Source organism: Tripterygium wilfordii, chromosome 13 (genome assembly GCF_013401445.1).
Source record: "Tripterygium wilfordii isolate XIE 37 chromosome 13, ASM1340144v1, whole genome shotgun sequence".
In the NCBI taxonomy this organism is placed as follows: Eukaryota; Viridiplantae; Streptophyta; class Magnoliopsida; order Celastrales; family Celastraceae; genus Tripterygium; species Tripterygium wilfordii.
This window is the reverse complement of record NC_052244.1, coordinates 4,541,454-4,561,303: the sequence shown is the minus strand read 5'-3', so window position 1 is coordinate 4,561,303 and position 19,850 is coordinate 4,541,454. Positions and strand designations below refer to the sequence as shown.

The following is a 19,850-nucleotide window of genomic DNA, read 5'->3' as shown; positions in this document are numbered from 1 at the left end:
TCTGTGCAGATTTATTTATTTTGACATTGGTGGGATTAGATGTTATATTAGGAGTACAATGGCTGGAAAGTTTGGGGAGAGTAATATCAGATTATCAATCTATGACCATGGAGTTTGTACTAGATGGTAATTGGGTTCAATTAGCTCTACATAATCAGCACAACTTGAAGCCGATTCAAGCTAATTCCGTGGAAAGATTGTGGAATGGTGGGGCGCAGATTTTTTCAATCCATGAGGATGAACATGACTCAGCTGGACAAGATATAAGTTTAATGTCCGATCATGAAGAGGTTCAAGCTTTGTTAAAAGAATTTTTGTCGATTATGAAGAAACCCGATTCTCTTCCTCCTAGTCGATCCTTTGATCATCGAATTAACCTCAAAGATGAATCCAAATTAGTTAATGTTGCGCCGTATAGGTATGCGCACTTTCAGAAGAATGAGATCAAGAAGCAAGTAACGGAGATGTTGTCTAGTGGGTTTATACGACCAAGCACTAGCCCGTTTTCATCATCCGTTCTGTTAGTGAAAAAAAAGGATAGTACTTGGCGGTTTTGTATTGACTATCGGGCACTCAACGAGGCAACAGTGAAGGATCGATTTCTGATACCCACCATCGATGATATGTTGGATGAGTTAGGCAGGGCAATATTCTTTTCAAAATTGGGTCTACGGGCTGGTTATCACCAGATCAGAGTCAGGGAAGTGGACATTCATAGGACTGCTTTTCGAACACACCATGGTCGTTATGAATATCACGTAATGCCATTTGGTCTATGCAATGCTCAATCAACTTTTCAATTCGCCATGAATTCAATTTTTGGCATGCACTTGAGAAAGTTCATATTAGTATTTTTTGATGATATTCTGGTATACTCAAAATCATGGGAAGACCATATTGGTCACTTGCGGATTGTATTGGACATACTAACCCGTCATCAGTATTACATAAAACCATCCAAATGTTCTTTTGCACAAAAGGAAGTGGAGTACCTGGGTCATATAATTTCTCAACAGGGGGTTCAGGTCGATCAAATAAAAATTGAGGCCATGAAATCATGGCCAAAAGCCACAGTCTATCTCTGCCCTACGAGGTTTTCTCGGCCTTATCGGCTATTATCGGAAGTTTGTTGAGCGATATGGAGTGATAGCAAGACCTCTCACGGATATGCTTAAGAAAGGTGGATTTGTTTGGTCCAAAGAAGGGGAAGAGGCTTTTGAGAAATTGAAGTATGTCGTATCATCCACTCCCGTTTTAGCGTTGTCGAATTTTGATCACTTATTTGAAGTACATACTGATGCAAGCGATACAAGCATTGGGGCTGTGTTAGTTCAAAATGGGCGACCTATAGCTTACTTAAGTAAGGCTTTGGGTCCAAAAAAAAAGGGGTGGTCCGTGTATGCAAAAGAGATGTTGGCTATCATTGAGGCAGTTCGACTATGGCGGCCCTATTTATTGGGAAAAAAATTTGTTATTGTCACTGATCAACAGCCGTTAAGGCATCTTTTAGAACAACGGATTATTACTCCGGAGCAACAAAAATTTGTGGCTAAGTTACTTGGGTTCGAATTCGAAATACAATATCGGCCGGGGAGAGAGAATTATGTTGCTGACGCATTATCAAGAAGGGATGGAGGAAATTCGTGATCTGACATTATCTTGTCCAAAGTGTAGTGAAATTCAAAAACAAATAGAGGAGAAGCGTGATGAGGTACTGGACTATGAAACAAAAAATGGTCTGTTGCATTATAAGGGTAGAGTATTTGTGCCAGATAATAAGGAATTGAGGTCCAACATTATTAGCCACTTTCATGATTCAGTTATTGGCGGTCATTCAGGAATTTATCGTACTTGGGTACGTATCGCCAATATATTTTTTTGGCCCGGGTTAAAGAAGGATGTGCACCATTACGTCGCTGCTTGCGATATTTGTCAACGAATCAAAAATGATTCTCGAAGGCCTAGCGGATTGTTACAACCCTTACCGGTACCTGAAAGAATATGGGAGGATATTTCCATGGATTTTATTAAAGGACTACCTCAATCTAATGGGTATGATGGAATTTTTGTAGTGGTAGACAGGTTGACTAAATATGCTCACTTTGTACCCATTTTGCATCCTTATACGGCAAAATCAGTAGCTCAGCTATTTATCTCCAATGTGGTTAAACTCCATGGAATACCAAGATCAATTGTTTCTGATCGAGATCGGATCTTTTTAAGCAATTTTTGGGGAGAATTATTTCGGCTCCATGGGACAAAATTGTCAATGAGTTCCACTTATCATCCTCAAACGGATGGACAAATAGAGGTGACTAATCGAACTTTGGAACAATATGGCATTGTCTCATCAGAATCCTCGGAAGTGGGAAGACTATTTAGCATGGGCGGAATATTGGTACAATACAACTTATCATGCATCAACGAAAAGGTTGCTGTTTGAGTATGTTTATGGCCGGTCTCCACCAACTTTAGTGTGCTATTCAGAGGGGTCATCACCCAGTGGTGAAGTGGACAAGGAATTCATGGAGAGGGATGAGCTCATCAAGGAACTCAAGGACAATTTGACCAGGTCCAATAATCGGACAAAAACACACCAAGATCAGAAGAGGCATGAGGAGCAGTTTATTGTAGGTGATTGGGTATATTTAAAGATTCAGCCTCATCGGCAGAAGTCTCTTTCACAGAAGGCTTTATACAAATTGAGTAGTCGTTATTATGGGTCGTATCAGGTGGTGCAGAAAATTGGCGAAGTAGCTTACAAGCTCGCCCTATCGTCTGAGACTCAAATCCATCCTGTGTTCCATGTTTCTCAACTCAAACGTAAGGTGGGCGAATTATCAGTGAGTGAACATTCTTTACCATCTCTCGACTTAGATGGAAATATTATTTTACAGCCCCTTAAAGTTCTGGAAAGCCGACGAGTGAAGCGAGGGAATAGATTTCGGTGGGAGTTACTGGTACAATGGAAATCTTTGGCCGAAGAAGATGTTACGACCATGATTAAAATGCAGTTTCCAGATTTTGTTTTTGAGGACAAAAACTTCTTGAAGGGGATGGGAATTATGAGGACCAAGGGCACAAACTCAAAAACGTGTACAATCGGGCTCAACGATATAAGATAAAGATAGACCGAGTCCAGTCTAGTCAAGTAAGCCATGGGCCCGAGGGCTCGCATGCAGAATACGGAAGTAACTTGGAGAGTACGGTTGAGGTGCATGGGCAAACAGTTGGTGATTGATAATTCTTATGAGTCTACTAAAGTTTCCTATTTACATTATAGTAAAAGTATATTTAGTTTCCTTTATTAAATAATAACAGCCTTGCTTGTGCGGCTGATTAGAGTAGTATCTTAATTCAAATTCTATTATGACTGAGAATTAATAGGCATTGTAATAAGTATATATACCGCACTATAACAGGTATTGCGTTATGAATAAAATTATCAACAATTGAGATTCTTCTCAAATTCTTCACTGTCTTTACATGAGTTTAGACAAGGAAAAAACTAAGGCTTGTCTGGGTTTCATCAATCCACTCCAACTTGACAAATCAAGAAGTTGAAACCCAAACAAACACAAAGTGGCAAAACACAAACACAATATCCTTCCAATTTGAATTCTTCACCCATCAAGCGGTTGTCCGGTTGTCCCATTCACATCGCTATCCGTACAATTGAAAACGAACACATCACCCACCACCAACTCTTGATACCCCTCAAGTTTTCTTCTTCCAAAATCAAGAGTTTTATATCAAGAATGAATTTTATTCCTAAGATTGTAATCAAGTGATGATCTGAAATGCTAGGGGCGGTGCAGGGGGGGGGGGGGGGTTTGGCGGCGGTTGTGGTGCTTTTGCTGCCGGTGGGTATGGCGGGTTGGCATTTGAGCCGCAACAAAATGTTGTTCTTCAGCGGGTCTTTGTTCATCACTCTCGCGCTATGCGTCCACTTGACCCCGTATTTTCCTTCCTCTGTTTCTGACTTTGTTAGCTCTGTTCAATCACTTGTTGTGTTTGACAATCGTGATTCTTGTATTAATTTGGTGAATGACATTCTGTGGGATGTAAAACCCCCTAGTTCGGATAGCTCTAGCTCTTCTTTCACTGCTTATGATAAGAAATGGAGCTGGTCCAAATAAGGGGAAGTGAGTGCTTGTGAGTTTCAGAAATTGAGTAGATCCGATGCCTCGGATTTGTTAAACGGGTCGTGGGTTGTGGTGGCAGGGGATTCCCAAGCCCGTTTGATTACCAGTCGTTGTTGAATTGGGTTATGGATTCAACGAAAATGGAATGCATTAAGGGGGATTTGTTCAAGGGGCATAGTGATTACAAGGTGTTTGTTAATGAGTTTGGTATGAAAGTGGATTATATATGGGCTCCTTACGAGTCAAATTTGACGGATTTGATTACTGGAATCAAGCAAAATAGGAGTTACCCTGCTGTTTTGGTAATGGGTTCAGGGCTTGGCACATGCTTCATGTCAACAATGCATCGGATTATGGTGTTTCATTGCAGTTGTTGAGGAGTTCTGTGGTGTCGGTGTTGCCATCGTCAACTGAGTTAGGCACAGATGTGCCTGTTGAGGGTTCTGCAACCATAAGGTCACCACTATTGTTTTGGCTTGGCATGCCATTGTTGATAAGTGGGATGCTGAGTACAGATGAGAAACGAGAGAAGATGAACGATGAAGTTGGCATGCTTATAACCGAGTGCTAAAGGATACCCAGCTTTTGAGCAAATCCAGTGGTCTGCTTATGTTACTTGATATCCAGTCAATGACTTGGAATTGTGGACCTCACTGTACAGCTGATGGGATGCACAACGATGCAGCTGTTTATGATGCAGCTATTCATGCTATGCTAAATGCATTGCTCATTCAACCGCACCAGAAGATTTCAGAGACCAAAGTCTGATCTTTTTTTGGGAATTGTGGACCTCATAGTCGCTTGATTCTTTCCATTCATGAAGCGGTGTCTGGCGGTGATAAAAGAAAATAACTGGAAGAACATTAGCGTGCATGCATTTGGCTTCAGATTGTGATTTCTTTACAAGATAAGAGATCGTTGAGGATTGAATGGTCTGAAAATAGGCTCAAAAAGTGAAATAAAGGAAGAGAATAAAGAAGAATCCGATGCAGATTTTAATTAACTCGGGAAATTTTTGTTCAGATACATAATTGCAGCTCCTCTTAGTATATATTTCTGCCATAATCCTTATGTACTAATCAAATCATTGCATTCTAGTGTAATTTTCCTCCAAATAGAAAACACGCCAATCCCTACACCTTTCACCCGCGCAAGGAAACAAAAGGAAAATTCCATCTCTATGGTTTACCCATTTAGGGCCACTCTTTCAGGACTCAAATTGCTTACCTTCAAAGGTTTGTCCAAACTCCCAGTTTTTAGGAGCAACACTGTAAGATGCAACTGTGAGCCCATCACTACTAGTGACCTCAAATGAAAGGGGTTGATTCTTTAGGTCAGCATTGATATGCCAGTTCTGGCCCCAATTTCTACCCATTGCAAGCCAACCTGTTTTTGAACCTTTAATCTTCACACCAGTAATATCTCCCGCACCAGCAACATTAGTAATGAGCACGGAAATGAAAATTTCTGATCCAGAGATAGTATATCGAATTCCTCCACCCTTTCTGCATTTGATCCTGTCAAAACCAGATTAACAGATAGTGAAAATAATATAATTTGAAAATGAAAATTATATATATAAGCCAACACAACTTGTATTCTTCCTGAAATATCGGTTCACGTTTCTTCAATCTTTAATTGTGTGCCTACTCCGGTACTCCCACACCTTTCGCTTTCCTTTAATAATATGAGCCACAAAATTTGCAATGTTAACTTAATAACGTTATGACTCCATTAAAGCTTGGAGATACCTGATAAAAATCAAACAAAAATGAAAACAGAGGGAAGGAATTCCGTGATATACTATGGCAAATTCTAAAATTTTAACATCCTCCTATATTCCTATGGATTTAATATGCAAACATATTGCTAGTGCTATTCAATATTAATGTATTGTAAAATCCTTGAAAGGCATTTTCTCTAACAGATCGAACCCCTATCAGTCTGATTCAGAATCCTCGCAATGAGGTAACAAGAAGCATCATAAAAAGAGCATGTTACAAATCCTAATGTCTTTACGCATAGGAAAGAAGTGGGTGTCCTGAAAGGTCACTTAAAAAACAAATAAGTTTGTTACCACCATATTTTGGCTTCTCTTAGGCTTTAAACCAGAGCTTGATTGGGCCAGTTAGATGGAAGATGCATCCTACATGCAACGCTTAGTTCCTAGGTTGTGTTGAAGTACTATTGAAAGAATAAAGTCTCGAGGTTTCTTGAAGGAAGAGTTCATAGACGTAGGATAAATTATCCATATATTTGATACATGTAATTGAACAGATAACGATTCTATAGATTAAGACTGGTTTTGGAAGGAATTTATTCTCCTACAAGTTCCCTAGTTTCTCCTTGTGTTTTCATCTCCCGAAAAAAACTAGAATACCAATCAAATCCCACATTGAATTGGCTGGTGTTTTGTGAGTCCATACCTTACTTATAGATAAGTCGATATTTTACATATATATCTTCAATCTATTCATGGTTATTTCCTCTATATGAGGAGCACCAGGGAAGGAACTTAAAGTGCATTGGAATGGGAAAATACCGTTATAGCTGGAAATATTGACCTTCGACCAAAAGAACTGCTAACTATCCTTTTCAAAGGCTCCTTGTTCTTTCATTCTGGTTCAAACAGAGCTTAAGCAACACAAGATAGCACAAGAACCCTCTCTTTCCTCTCTCGTCCATAACCTCCCTTTGCTTCTTCTTCTTCTTCTTCTTCTTCTTGCATAGTATCATACAATGCCTTCCAAGTTGGATCCACGATATTCTGTTTAATTAAATTTCCAGGCTTTTCTAACCCTTCATCATCTAGGACTAGTTTCTTTTCATGAATTGGTTAACTGAACTATGACCGGTTAAGACTTTACAGGGTCAATATTGTAAATAATACCATCACCAGCAAAGAGTAAAGACAGCTAGAAATCATTTAGAAAAACACGCTTCAAAAGATTCAAAGTTCAAAAAGACACACTGATATCGAGGAGGTAGTGTGCAGTGTCCCCTGTACGCCACGCGCATGTTAGCACGAAACGAATCCAAAACGAAAACAGTGTAGATTTAGAAGAACCTGAAACCAAAACGGTGAGAATGATAGGAATGTCTTGAGAGATTACCTGCGATACTGGATTGGCATATTCCCAGCCTTCCAGATGGCGATCTTCTCGAATGCCTCGATAGGGAGCACAAAATGCTTGTTTGGAGGATTACATTTGCCACCACCATCAGCGGGGAAACCGTAATTAGGTGCACAGAAGTTAGTAACAGTGACGATTATGGATGTTCCAGGGATGCACCACCGGAGATCCTCCACGCACCGAAGCTCGAAGCAGGCACCGCAGATCTGGCCGCGCTCGTACAGAGACTCGCTCAGCCCCACCGTGGCCTGCCCGTACCCGGCCTTAACTAGGTCCCCGTACCCGCAGGCTCCCCCAACAGTGTCCCGAGGGTCCGACGCCGCGTAATATGTAGCTCTCGCCGATCGCCATTCCGATGCCCCCTGTGCCTGTGACGGAGACGGAGAAGAAGTGGAGGAGGTGTGTGAAGTGGCCGTGGTTACTAGTGTGAATAGAAGAGGTATAAGAGTCTGAAAGGGATTTGGAGGTGGTGGCATTTTCGGGAGAGAGCGAATGTTTTCGAGCCGGTGTTCACTTTTTAGTTTTTACTACAAGACTGTTCTCTGTTTCCCTCTGCTTTTTATTTTGTACAAGTTGGTCTTGGGTAGGGCTGTGCATAATTCGGTTTTAACCGATTAACTGAACCGAATCGACCGACCATTAATCAAATTTACCGGTTAATGTTAACCAATCGAACGGTTCGGTTAAAGGTTTATGAGTATTTCGGTTTTTAGTTAATGGTTCGGTTAACATAAAAAATTAATCAAATTAACCGAACCGAAAATATAACATATTATATAAATATATAATATATATAATTATGTTATTAATTTTCCACATATTAATAATTTAACACTTATATTCTTCTAAAAAAATCTATTAATACTTATATAAAAAATTCAAAATAAATATAATATACATCAATTAATAAGTATTAATTCATGTTACCAAGTACCAACTTAGTAACTTACCATGTAATGTAACACCTTCAATATATTATATATTTATATTTATCAAGATTAAATATGATAATGAAATTAATAATATGACAAAACAAATACTATAAAAACCATTAAACCCTAAATTCTAAGGTTAAAGGTCCCAACAATATAAAACCTTAAACCTTTTTTTTTTTGAATGGGAACCCTAAACCCTATAAAACCTTATGAATGTAAACCCTAAACCCTATTAACTATATAACTATAGTCATATTATAAACTTAAACCCTAACTAATAAAACACTAAACCTATAAAACTATACTCTAATAATATAAACCCCAAACTCTAACACTATAAAACATTAAACCGTTTATTTTTTTAAAATGGGAACCCTAAACCATATAAAACCTTGTGAATGTAAACCCTAAACCTTATTAACTATATAACTATAGTCATGTTATAAACTTAAACCCTAACCGATAAAACACTAAACCTATAAAATTACACTCTAATAATATAAACCCTAAACTCTAACACTATAAAACCTTAAACATTTTGTTTGTTTTTACATGGGAACCCTAAACCCTATAAAACCTTATGAATGTAAACCCTAAACCCTATTAACTATAATATAGTTATAAATTTAAACCCTAAAATTATAAATCCTAAACTCTAACATTATAAATCATATTATATGCTAAATTAGTAACATGACTTTGACCCAAAATATTTGGAATTAACCGAACCGACCGAAATCCAAACCGAAATTTTAGGTTAACCGAACCGATGGTTAACCCTCTAAAAAATATTGGTTCGGTTAAATGGATGAAATTAACCGAAAAAATTTGGTTAGGTTAAAAATATGTCAATAACCGAACCGACCGACCGATGCACACCCCTAGTCTTGGGGAATGACAATATTGTCCCAGAAGGGAAAGAAACCGATCACGACGAGCAATGACAATAGTATCATGTTGGGGCATGTTCAATTTCATCATTGCAAGTTCAAATGTTTTATGTTGACAATCTAAAATTTTTATTTGTTTTCAACATGGTCATTTGGTCAGAATTTTCACATCTCAATCAGTTTAAATGTCTATGTGACGCATTGACCGTCAAGGCCAACGGTTTATTTATTTGTGTGGACTGACAGTTGCCCACATGAAAATTCATGTTTTTAATAATAAAAAAAATAGAAGTGTCAAAATGTTAATAAAATACCTGTAATAGACATTATAATATCATCCAAAGACCAAACAGAAGCATGTACCAAAATAATCATTGGTAGTTGTACTACACCAGTGCCTAAAACAAGCATAATTAACAGTTTCTAGATAACAAATCTTGTCCAAAATAGGCAGTTGAAAACCTGTAAATCATCTCACACATTAAATAACAAAACATATTAAAAACCACAAAATAAAGGTAGATAAGCATTCCTAGTTCATCTCCCATAACCTTAGACATTCTTGTTTGCATTGTTGACAGATTTCTGTGTCGCATTTAGCATGAAAGTATACCTAAAGCTGGATGTCGCACCTTGAATGGTCGAAAGTATGTTTGGTCCTTCATCCTACGCTTCTTCCTGCAGCATTTGTGTCATTAGCAGCATAACTTGCACCTAAAGCAAACCCTCCCCTACCAGCAACTTAATTTGCACCTGATTTTAAGATGTGAGCTCCAACGTGTATCATTGACTCGTTTAAGAGTTGATTGTTGATTTTCGTCACTTCTAATTGCAAGTCCATTACTTTCAGTTGCTTTTAGAATGCCATGTTCTTGTAAGATGTCTCCTGAGCCTAACCAATGGGAGTGGCCCAATTCGATGGCATAAAAAGTTCCCATTGGGCCTCATAACATGCAATGGCTTGCACAGAGCCTTTAAATGATAACTTTAATTTTCCATGGTGAATGGAATAATTAAAGTGAATGGAATAATTAAAGTTAACAATTAGACATCTTAAAAACAAAATTGTAGATATATTAAAAGGATAATGCTTGAGACCTCCAAAAAGTGACCCAAAATACCCCCATTTAATGTGGAGTGTTGGATGTGAAGTGAGTCTTACATGTGTGTTTTTAATCCATAGCTATTTTAATGCCACATAGATTTGAGGAACTTTTGGGGGTCAAATTTTGAGGGTCTCTAGCATTGTCCATATAAAAAATGCACAGTAATCGACAAGCGTTTATGATTAAACCACCACTAATTTCTACATCCACCACTATTATATTATGATCCAAACCCACACTGGGTATATGTTGTTGTTATGAGTTAAAGTCCCATATCGATGGATTAATATAGCCAAAGCCCATCCTTAACATGCACAAAGACTTTTTTCTAATCCAAGTGAGTTAGGTTTTAACCCTGTGAATTTGTGACTTTGGCCCTTAGTAGCCCGAGCTAACAAAGAACAAAGCCTTATGGGTTAGATGTACTTTCGATAACCCAACATCAAAATGGATAATATTGTTGGCGTGAATGAAGGCGTGAATCATATACATAATATGATTACTAAATAAGTAAATGATTTTGGTGCTACCACGCCAGCTCCTAAATTAGCTCTATGATTGCCACTTGGATTTATGGTAAAGATTAGATTTATCATATCATATCATCATACACATAATATGATTATTGAATAAGCAAATGATTTTAGTGCTGTCACATCAGCTCCTAGATTAGCTCTATGATTGCCACTTGAATTTATGGTAAAGATTAGATTAAATAAAAATCAAGTTTTACATACATACACAAATAACGTTTATTTATTATTGTTTTAAATAAAATTAAATCATATTAAATTTATCTTAGCTGCCATTCACACTTAACGACTTACATTCCCACTAAGAGGTGTTAGTGGAATTTGATTTAAAAATATATGAGAATTAATTTTATACAGACTATTATTGTGAGTTTATTGAAAAGTTATTGTTAGTAATTAATATTAAGGGACTCAGAAAAGTTATATATGGTTTCTCATTATCGTCGTTTCGAATTAGCTTTGTGACACCACGCTTGAGATCTATGCGATTGAGGTTCCTCTTTTGCCTTTTGTTCTGTATTCAAGCAGAGGATTGATGGGTGCATGTTGCCGATCAGAGATGAAGCAATTAGATTCAATGGTACCGGAAGAGATGTCATCGGCGAAGGGGGTTGCAAAGTAAGTTGAGGGACTGAATCGATAAAGATGAAGTCGGGGGAATTGATAATGCTTGATATGGTTCTTTTGGACTAGTCAATGATGATTGAAGATGACATTACCAGGAGGCTTATGTAGACGAAGGTTTATAGAATTATTGTGTCTGCCATAGTAATGGTGAAGATTGAACAAACTATTGCTCATTTAGATGAGGATTTATAGAACTTATTTTTTGGGGTGATATTTTCTTTGTGATCCGTATTATATGCTATTTTATATTTCTTTGAATTTTCTTTGGTATGCACTCTTTCCATTCATTATTGGTCTCGCTTATTGATCTTTCTCAAATTCCTCAATATATATTAGTTGATTTATATGAGATTTACCACAGACGGTTTTCGCACCAAGTTTTTGATAAAAACTAAAGCTATAACTTTAACAAGTGGTCTCACCTTAGCTTACGAGTGAAGCCACTTTTTTCCTTCTTTTTCTTTTACTGATTTTAGTTTCAGTCATATCCACACCTCTATATTCCTTCCTTTTCTATCTCGGCCACTGACCGTTTCCTCCCAAAAATCTTTACGGGAAAAAAGAAAAAAAAAAAGAGAAAATCGAGCGCCCATAATAAAACGCATCCGGCAGTTCAGCACCACGACCACACCTGTTATATACTACTACTATTCACGTATATTTCCCGTCCCTTCACTCTCGGTTTCATTTCTCTCTGTTGTGTAGAATCTCTCAATCGATTTGAAGTGAACCGGCAATGGCGACCGATGCCGAGAAGCTTACTCAGCTCAAATCAGCTGTAGCTGGCCTTAATCAGATCAGGTTCGTCATTTCTCCATGTTTTTTGTCTCTGTTTCTGTTCCTCTGTTGTTTGGATCATCGTGTTTTGGATCTCGGATCTAAAATCCGTTTCCGCGTTGCAGTGAGAATGAGAAGAATGGATTCATCAACCTCGTAGCTCGTTATCTCAGGTGAATCTTCGGTTTCGTCCTCTTATTCTCTCTCTCTTATTGTGAATGAGGCATTTAGGTTTTTACAATTCAATTCCATGCGTGGAAGCTTTGTTGATTGGTTTGGATTTGTGTTTTTGACTCCTTTTGTACGAGTTTGTGGTAATTGTGAAGGATCCGAGATTCGGATGCTTCATTTCTCGACTATTTCTAACGAAACAGAGGTCGTATTTTTTTTTTATTTATAAATTTAATGTGGAATATTGTGATTGAAGTGGAGAAGCACAACATGTGGAATGGAGTAAGATCCAGACTCCTACTGATAAGGTGGTGGTTCCTTACGACAGCTTAGCCCCTACTCCTGATGGTAATTGTTTGAGTTACTCGGTTTTTTTAAATATTTTTTTAACAAGAATATCACAATTTCCTTTAAAACATCATAATCCATCGGTGTATGCAGATCCAGCTGAGACCAAGAAGCTTTTGGACAAACTAGTGGTGTTGAAGCTCAATGGAGGTTTGGGCACAACGATGGGCTGTACTGGTCCCAAGTATGCATTTCTTCTCTCTCTCATGATTGTAGATTAGTTTTCAGGCGATTTAAATCAATTTGGTCGTGATGCACGTCTCTGTAATCCAGGTCTGTCATTGAAGTTCGCAATGGACTGACGTTCCTTGATCTTATTGTTATCCAGATTGAGGTTATTGTTGTTGCCAATTTTTTTTCGTTAATTTCAATTTAGTTTTTGTAAATGCCTTCATAGCCGGTAGGCATGCCCTTGACATTGAACTATGTGCAGAAACTAAACTCCAAATATGGATGCAATGTTCCCTTGCTCCTAATGAACTCATTCAACACTCATGATGACACACAGAAGGTACAAAACCTTTAATTTATTTTTTTGACAACATCTTATTAGTGACTGACAAGCTTTTATCCACTTGCAGATTATAGAGAAGTATACCAACTCCAACATTGAGATTCACACTTTTAATCAGGTTTGTGAATTGCAATCTCAAATTTTCAACTGCTGCTTTAATATCCATGTACAAATTTACCAATTTATGTTTTTCACTGCTCCTTGGATTTACACAGAGCCAGTACCCTCGTCTGGTTGTTGATGGTTTTTTGCCATTGCCATCTAAGGGGAACACTGGCAAGGACGGATGGTATGATTTAGTTAATATGAATGTTGCCCCCTTTTTTGATGATTTTATCTGTCTTGAATCTCCATATGGTGACAAGTACTGTATGGATCTGAAGGTATCCTCCTGGCCACGGTGATGTCTTCCCAGCCTTGAAAAACAGTGGAAAGCTTGATGCCTTAATATCACAGGTGGATTGCATTTTGTTCATTATTGAATTGCATTTGGATGTGTACTAATAACTTTTTCTTTCTCCCCATGTTGTCTTCCTTTTCCAGGGCAAGGAGTATGTTTTTGTTGCGAACTCAGATAACTTGGGTGCTGTTGTTGACTTGAGTATCCTCTTTTTTATGTTCGTTGAATTATGTTTTCTTGTTCCATGGTCTGTTTGTACTTTCCATATTCTAATGAACATGCTGCATGAACTTTGAATAATTTTCAGCCTTTGTTGTCCTTAATGATTTGATGTAGAAATCTTACATCATCTAATCCAAAACAAGAATGGATATTGTATGGAGGTACACAAAAGATTATTATTATTATGGTAAGCTAATCTTGTCTATGGCTCAAAACTTTCATTGAACCTCCTTTTTTCTTCTTCTTTTTTTTAATGTAGGTGACACCCAAAACCTTGGCTGATGTGAAGGGTGGTACTCTCATCTCCTATGAAGGGAAAGTTCAGGTATAGTTTTCATTTGCTGATGGTGATTATTTGAATTTTGATTTCTTGGAAGTGTTACACAATTGGTAAATATTTTTAGAGAGCAACTTAGAGATTCCATCCTTTTGAAGATTAAATACAGTTATTTGACTAATCAGTGATTTTGCTTTTTGATTTTTCACTATGACATAATACCTTTACAAAATGAAGTGAAAATTTTATTTCAAGTTATCTATTTTTTGGAACTCAATTTATAGTTTTATTTCTAATTATTCTAATTTTTGCATTCACTAATATTTTCTCTTGGTTTGTGCGACACAGCTCCTGGAAATTGCACAGGTCCCTGATGAGCATGTAAGTATTTATTTTAAATTAGATGTTCCGTTCTTGGAAGTGTAAGCTATTAATGCTTCTAGTTTGAATATACACTATTCTTTGAGGAAAGTGGCACTATTGGGTTGTCATTTCTCTTTGCCATCATGTTAAAAGGCATCATAGATAGTATGAAGTTATTTGACCCGTTTGCTGCCTGAGACCTGGCTGTTTCTAGTTACAAAGACAATATCTGATTTAGCACTTGTTGATGTGAGGCAATGTACTTGTACATCGTCTTCTCTGGTGCTAGGTTTGTTTATGGTTGTATGGTAGTACAGGGGCCATTCATGTTCTTTGTGGTGATGTAAGGTTCTTTAATAGTTACTGTTGATTAACATAACAAGTGTGCCCCTTTTAGACTTGTCACACATTTAACTTAGGGGAAGTCTCTTTGGAAAAATTATGGCTGACCTGATACTGTGTACAACAGGTTAACGAATTCAAGTCAATAGAAAAGTTCAAGATTTTCAACACAAACAACTTGTAAGTCACTTACTATCAAAGTTGGAATGCTTTTTTACTTTGTTAATACTAACGGTACATACTGCAAAAGGTGGGTGAACTTGAAGGAAATTAAAAGGCTTGTGGAAGCTGATGCATTGAAGATGGAGATAATTCCAAACCCAAAGGTGTGTTTCTTTTATTTTCCATTGATTATGTTATGGTGCTGAGATGAAGGTTATGTGTTAACTAAATCATGTTTCAGGAGGTGGATGGAATCAAAGTTCTGCAGCTAGAAACTGCTGCTGGTGCGGCAATTAGGGTATGTTTTATGCATAAATCATTTCAAAGATATATTTGACAGGTGAAACTTTGGAATTGGTTTGATTTTATGTCCATATACTGTTATACAGTTTTTTGATCATGCTATTGGAACCAATGTTCCTCGATCTCGATTCCTTCCAGTGAAGGCAACTTCAGATTTGCTCCTTGTTCAGGTTACCTTCTTTTCTGAGAGCGATGGTACTAAAATGTGCTTGAGTGATATAATTCTTGTTTATAAGTTGATTTACTGGTTTTGCAGTCTGATCTTTACACCTTAGTTGATGGTTTTGTTCTCCGAAATGAAGCTAGAACAAATCCTGCAAATCCTTCTATTGAATTGGGTCCTGAATTCAAGAAGGTGAAGATTTATATCTGTGATAGTGGTCTTTTAGATGATTTGATTCTTTATAATGGTACTGATATAATATTTGCTTCACAGGTTGGGAACTTTTTGAGTCGTTTTAAGTCAATCCCTAGCATCATTGAGCTTAATGGCCTGAAGGTGACTGGTGATGTATGGTTTGGTGCTGGTATTGTGCTCAAGGTAATATATTTACTTCTCTGAATGACACAATCCAGGCTTTGAGTAAAATAAGTTTGATCAATCTGCATACCAAGAATTTGTACTGGGTTTTTTCAGACGATTAATGATATCTAGGGTTTAAAGTTGTGAAACGTATTTAGATTTTAGAGATTAATGATAGATGTCACCCTATTGAAAAGGAAAAGGTTAAACAACTTTTGAGCTCAAGATTCCTGCGAAGGAGGAAGATTCGTGGAAGGGCAGGTGTATGTGATCTTACCCCTCCATTGTGGAGGGTCTATTTGTGAATTGAATCCACATAACCACTATATTACGGTGAAGCAACTTTAACTTAAGGCCAATTTTTGCCCTTAAACTATGGCTGTTTGAAGGTCGAGTATGTGTCGTTAATAACCAGGATAGCTAATGGTTAATGGGATCTGTTGACACTTGACAGAGATGATAGAGAGCTGCAAGGAGTCTGTGTTGGATGTGTAGCATTTATTAAACCTAATGATGTGATGGCTAATCTGATCATGTGATCTGCAGCATAAAATATTAGTAGGCAGTGGTGGAGTTCTCTTTTTCCCAACTATAATGCATCATTTTATTGCAGTAGAAACTCTTACCATGTGCAAATGTTTCTTTTTTTTTCTCTGTTTTAAGCTTAACCGACTGATTGTCATTGGTTTTTTTCCATTGAAGGGAAAAGTGAGTATCTCTGCAAAACCTGGTGTGAAACTTGAAATACCCGATGGAGCTGTTCTTGAGAACAAGGTAAAACCCTATGAATTTATTTATATATACATCTCTATTTATCATTAAATATATTTTTTTTCTTCAAAGGACACAAGTTTTTCCTTTCTTATGTTTTCTTTCTTTAATTCAGGACATCAATGGTCCTGAGGACCTGTAAGAAAGTGCTTGCTATCTTGGAGGGTTCTACTGTCTTGCACATTGATGTGTCCTGTTCGTTTTGCGCTGGTTGTTCAATGCTTAGTATATTGATATAAGAATAAGAGTCAGTTTGCAGACTTTATACAAAATGGTTGTAGCTTGCGTGGTTGATGCGTGGAGAGAGTAGGCTGACATGAGGATTTATGGAAAACCAAAGGCATGTTATTACTCGACTATAAAAGGGAAGAAAAGGAAAAAAAATATATCCGTCATTATATATTTAGAGTTATTGTACACTTTCAGACTACTTTCTTATTGTCAAAATCTACCATTTGGGATGATTTTGTTTGCAGCACTCAGTCGCTATCGATTACAATCAAATAAAGGGAAAAGCTGGTGCATTATGATTGCAAAACAATATAAAACCCCTGCAATTATGGAATGAGCAGATTCGATAGTGGATGACTTTTGAGTAATGGATGTTCTATTGCTGTGTATATGAGAGAGATTGAATAACTTTCAGCAGTTAAAACATTTGATAATTTGTTGGGTGCATAAAAACACACTAATAATTAAGCTTCAATAACAATTTCCATCGTTACTTGTTAGTGGCCTGGTTATTATAACATGAATGATAAAAGAACGGATGGATAGGCTCTGCTCTTGATGACATAGAAGAATGTTTGTGTTTATATTTAACGGTTAAGAACAATTTTATTTTTGTTTGGGAGAAAAAATAATATATAGTTGAATTCATATAAATGATCAAAATACATTCTTCATTGTTTCTTGAAAAATTATTGAGGCCCTAAACCAGTTTAGCGGGGTCTGTCGACCAATAACTTTTCTGTTATTGTTATTATTTAATGGATAATTGTTATGACGCAAGTTTAACAGGATAGACGACGCTAATGAATAAGGTATATATATGTTAGGATAAAAAATCATCATCCATCGTAGCCAACGTTGAACACCAACCAATAAGCAAGTATCATCAAAATCACCATTGTCTTGTTTTATCCTTTATTCATTATCTATTTGTAATATTTTCAGACGCGGTCCACAAAATCCAAGGCCCTAAAACATACAAATACAGCCCAATAGTACATGAATGTCATTGACAACATACCCCCATGTTGGCAACATCGAGCACTACTCCTGTAACACCATACTCCCATACCCTCAAATATAAGCCACATCATCTCTTCAACTTTGACCATAACCCTAACCTGCTGACACCAGACGCGACTTGACATCACTAGTTTCTCATGTCCTTTAAAAAAGCTCATGCTCCATCAGTTATCTCATAATCTTTTTGAGACATCCACCATTTACGACAACAGACTTTAAACAACGAATTTTCCATGCAAAAAGTCAAATCCATTGGATTTACCATGATATACATCTAAAATACCATGAATCCAATCAATTCTCAATATTTCTATCTTGGACGTTACGAACCATCCTTCACTATAAGAGGAGGCTTGAACATCAGGTAAATGCATTCTTTTTGGACTATAAACACTATATATTTATTTTCACTTGAGAGAAATCAAATGGCTGACTTGACCGTCGAAACTTTCTTGACCGAATTGAAACCTCTCTAATCAGGGAACTTTCAATGTCTCTTATGGATTCTGAAAGATTGTCGGTGGTCCTCTATCATAAATTCTTGATCGTGGAAAATTTCCCCCACAGTATACAGTACTACTTATGTCGATGGCAACTGGAATACGTGCAGTGTTAAATCATTTATATAAGATTAACCTACGAATCCATGCTATGCTAGCAACCACGCCTTCCATTTTAAGGCCCAGCCTAAGAGGTGTAATAGGTTAGCTGCCTAATGCTTATATTTATATATTGCAGGTTGGGGCCCCATTTACATTCATCACTTAAATTGACATTTTTATGTCTTAAAGATATGGATTCCATGGTCCCTGCTGGCCCACAAAAATTATGCAACTTATAATGTGGTTTTTCCAGGCAAATTATAGTCTTTCTTATCTCCGGAATAATGCATCGATCTGACATGCAAGAAAGAAATTATAAAGCATGAAGTGAAGTGGTTGATATCACGAAGAGATATGCTAACCTACCTGGCCCAGCCATTCCTATTAAAGAATACTAGGAATTTTTTGACATTAACTGATTCCTAAGTCTTTGAACTAGTCTCCTTCTATTAATTAGTCTTCTCAAATAGTCACCCAGTGATTGTAGGTTTCTTAAATCCTAATGTATGTCATGTACGTATAATGTAGGGAAAATTAAGGATAAGTCCTTTAAATGTAGGTTTCTTAAATCCTATTGTATGTATAATGTATGTATGACAAGTGCAGGGTTACTATATTTTCATCTTGTCTACACTAAAGTAAATATGAAGTAAGCTACTTCAGTTTGGTCAGTTTGGCCCAGCCATATTCTGTCCGAAATTTATATCTAACAATAGAAGCACATACATGCACCACACATGTATCCCTCCAACTCACACACATGCGCAACCCACATAATTCACACAAATGCTACCCACAAGGATTGAACCCTTGACCACGGATAGAAATACAAGAATGAGAACCAGTTAGGCTGAATTTGATTAGGTTAATATTATCACTTATGTGTTGTCTAAACTATCAGATGGATAGAAACTGTTAGAGGCATGTGAGTTTTATGGGCATACCATGATGTATATATATATATATACATACTTGGTTCAGTCTTCTCATGATAATGGTGTTTTTCTATTCGATATAACTCTTATCATTTAAGTAATTGAACAAATGGTGAAACTTCTAAGAGATTAATCAAATCTGATTTATTGATAAAACTTGTAGCTTACAAGATCTTATCGCTTAAGACAAAGACTCTCTTCAACATAACTCAAGCAATTAGCAATCAACTCTCCCAGATATTCATAGTTGCTTCGAGTGTTTATTCCTTCTCTCTTATGCTTGAGTGATTATTTGAATTAGAATCAAGAGAGTGATGAGTGATTACTTGAATTAGAATCAAGAGAGAGATGACTTGGGAAAAATTTGTGGGAGTTGTTGGTGGGGACTGTAGCTGTGAAGAGCTCATAGTGGAAAGCTGGTTCATGTTGGTGGATTCCAATCAAGTCAACACAGTACAATTCTTTGGCGGACTACAAAGGAATTGCAGCTTAGGTGGTCTCCTACTGTGTCGATGC

The 19,850-nt window shown here is 37.1% G+C and overlaps 2 protein-coding genes and 1 pseudogene across 2 annotated transcripts; 2 read left to right on the top strand and 1 right to left on the bottom strand.

The window, feature by feature from the left end:
• Positions 1–3,452: 3,452 nt before the first annotated feature.
• Positions 3,453–4,979, top strand: LOC120013425 (annotated as a pseudogene).
• A 138-nt stretch (positions 4,980–5,117) lies between these two features.
• LOC120013426 (expansin-A13) lies at positions 5,118–7,831 on the bottom strand. Its single transcript, XM_038865229.1, has 2 exons — positions 7,259–7,831; positions 5,118–5,662 (listed from the first exon to the last, which is right to left on the bottom strand). The coding sequence occupies exons 1-2, from the start codon at positions 7,753–7,755 to the stop codon at positions 5,353–5,355; spliced, it is 807 nt and encodes a 268-aa protein (XP_038721157.1). The 5' UTR covers positions 7,756–7,831; the 3' UTR covers positions 5,118–5,352.
• Positions 7,832–11,957: 4,126 nt separating this feature from the next.
• Positions 11,958–17,081, top strand: LOC120013532 (UTP--glucose-1-phosphate uridylyltransferase-like). Its single transcript, XM_038865364.1, has 21 exons — positions 11,958–12,171; positions 12,273–12,320; positions 12,575–12,666; positions 12,760–12,850; positions 12,940–13,000; positions 13,100–13,177; positions 13,248–13,298; positions 13,396–13,469; positions 13,564–13,636; positions 13,724–13,781; positions 13,917–13,963; positions 14,062–14,127; positions 14,428–14,460; positions 14,912–14,964; positions 15,035–15,110; positions 15,188–15,244; positions 15,336–15,419; positions 15,506–15,604; positions 15,686–15,790; positions 16,475–16,546; positions 16,659–17,081. The coding sequence occupies exons 1-21, from the start codon at positions 12,107–12,109 to the stop codon at positions 16,683–16,685; spliced, it is 1,410 nt and encodes a 469-aa protein (XP_038721292.1). The 5' UTR covers positions 11,958–12,106; the 3' UTR covers positions 16,686–17,081.
• Positions 17,082–19,850: the final 2,769 nt, after the last annotated feature.

What these genes read in the sequence shown, in the direction of transcription:
- LOC120013426 (XM_038865229.1), bottom strand. Translation starts at nt 7,755, where the DNA reads ATGCCACCACCTCCAAATCCCTTTCAGACTCTTATACCTCTTCTATTC. An exon ending in ATGCCAATCCAGTATCGCAG is followed by an intron (nt 5,663 to 7,258) that starts GTAATCTCTCAA and finishes TGGTTTTGACAG; the next exon opens with GATCAAATGCAGAAAGGGTG.
- LOC120013532 (XM_038865364.1), top strand. Translation starts at nt 12,107, where the DNA reads ATGGCGACCGATGCCGAGAAGCTTACTCAGCTCAAATCAGCTGTAGCT. An exon ending in AGAATGGATATTGTATGGAG is followed by an intron (nt 13,964 to 14,061) that starts GTACACAAAAGA and finishes TTTTTAATGTAG; the next exon opens with GTGACACCCAAAACCTTGGC. An exon ending in GTGCTGGTATTGTGCTCAAG is followed by an intron (nt 15,791 to 16,474) that starts GTAATATATTTA and finishes TTTCCATTGAAG; the next exon opens with GGAAAAGTGAGTATCTCTGC.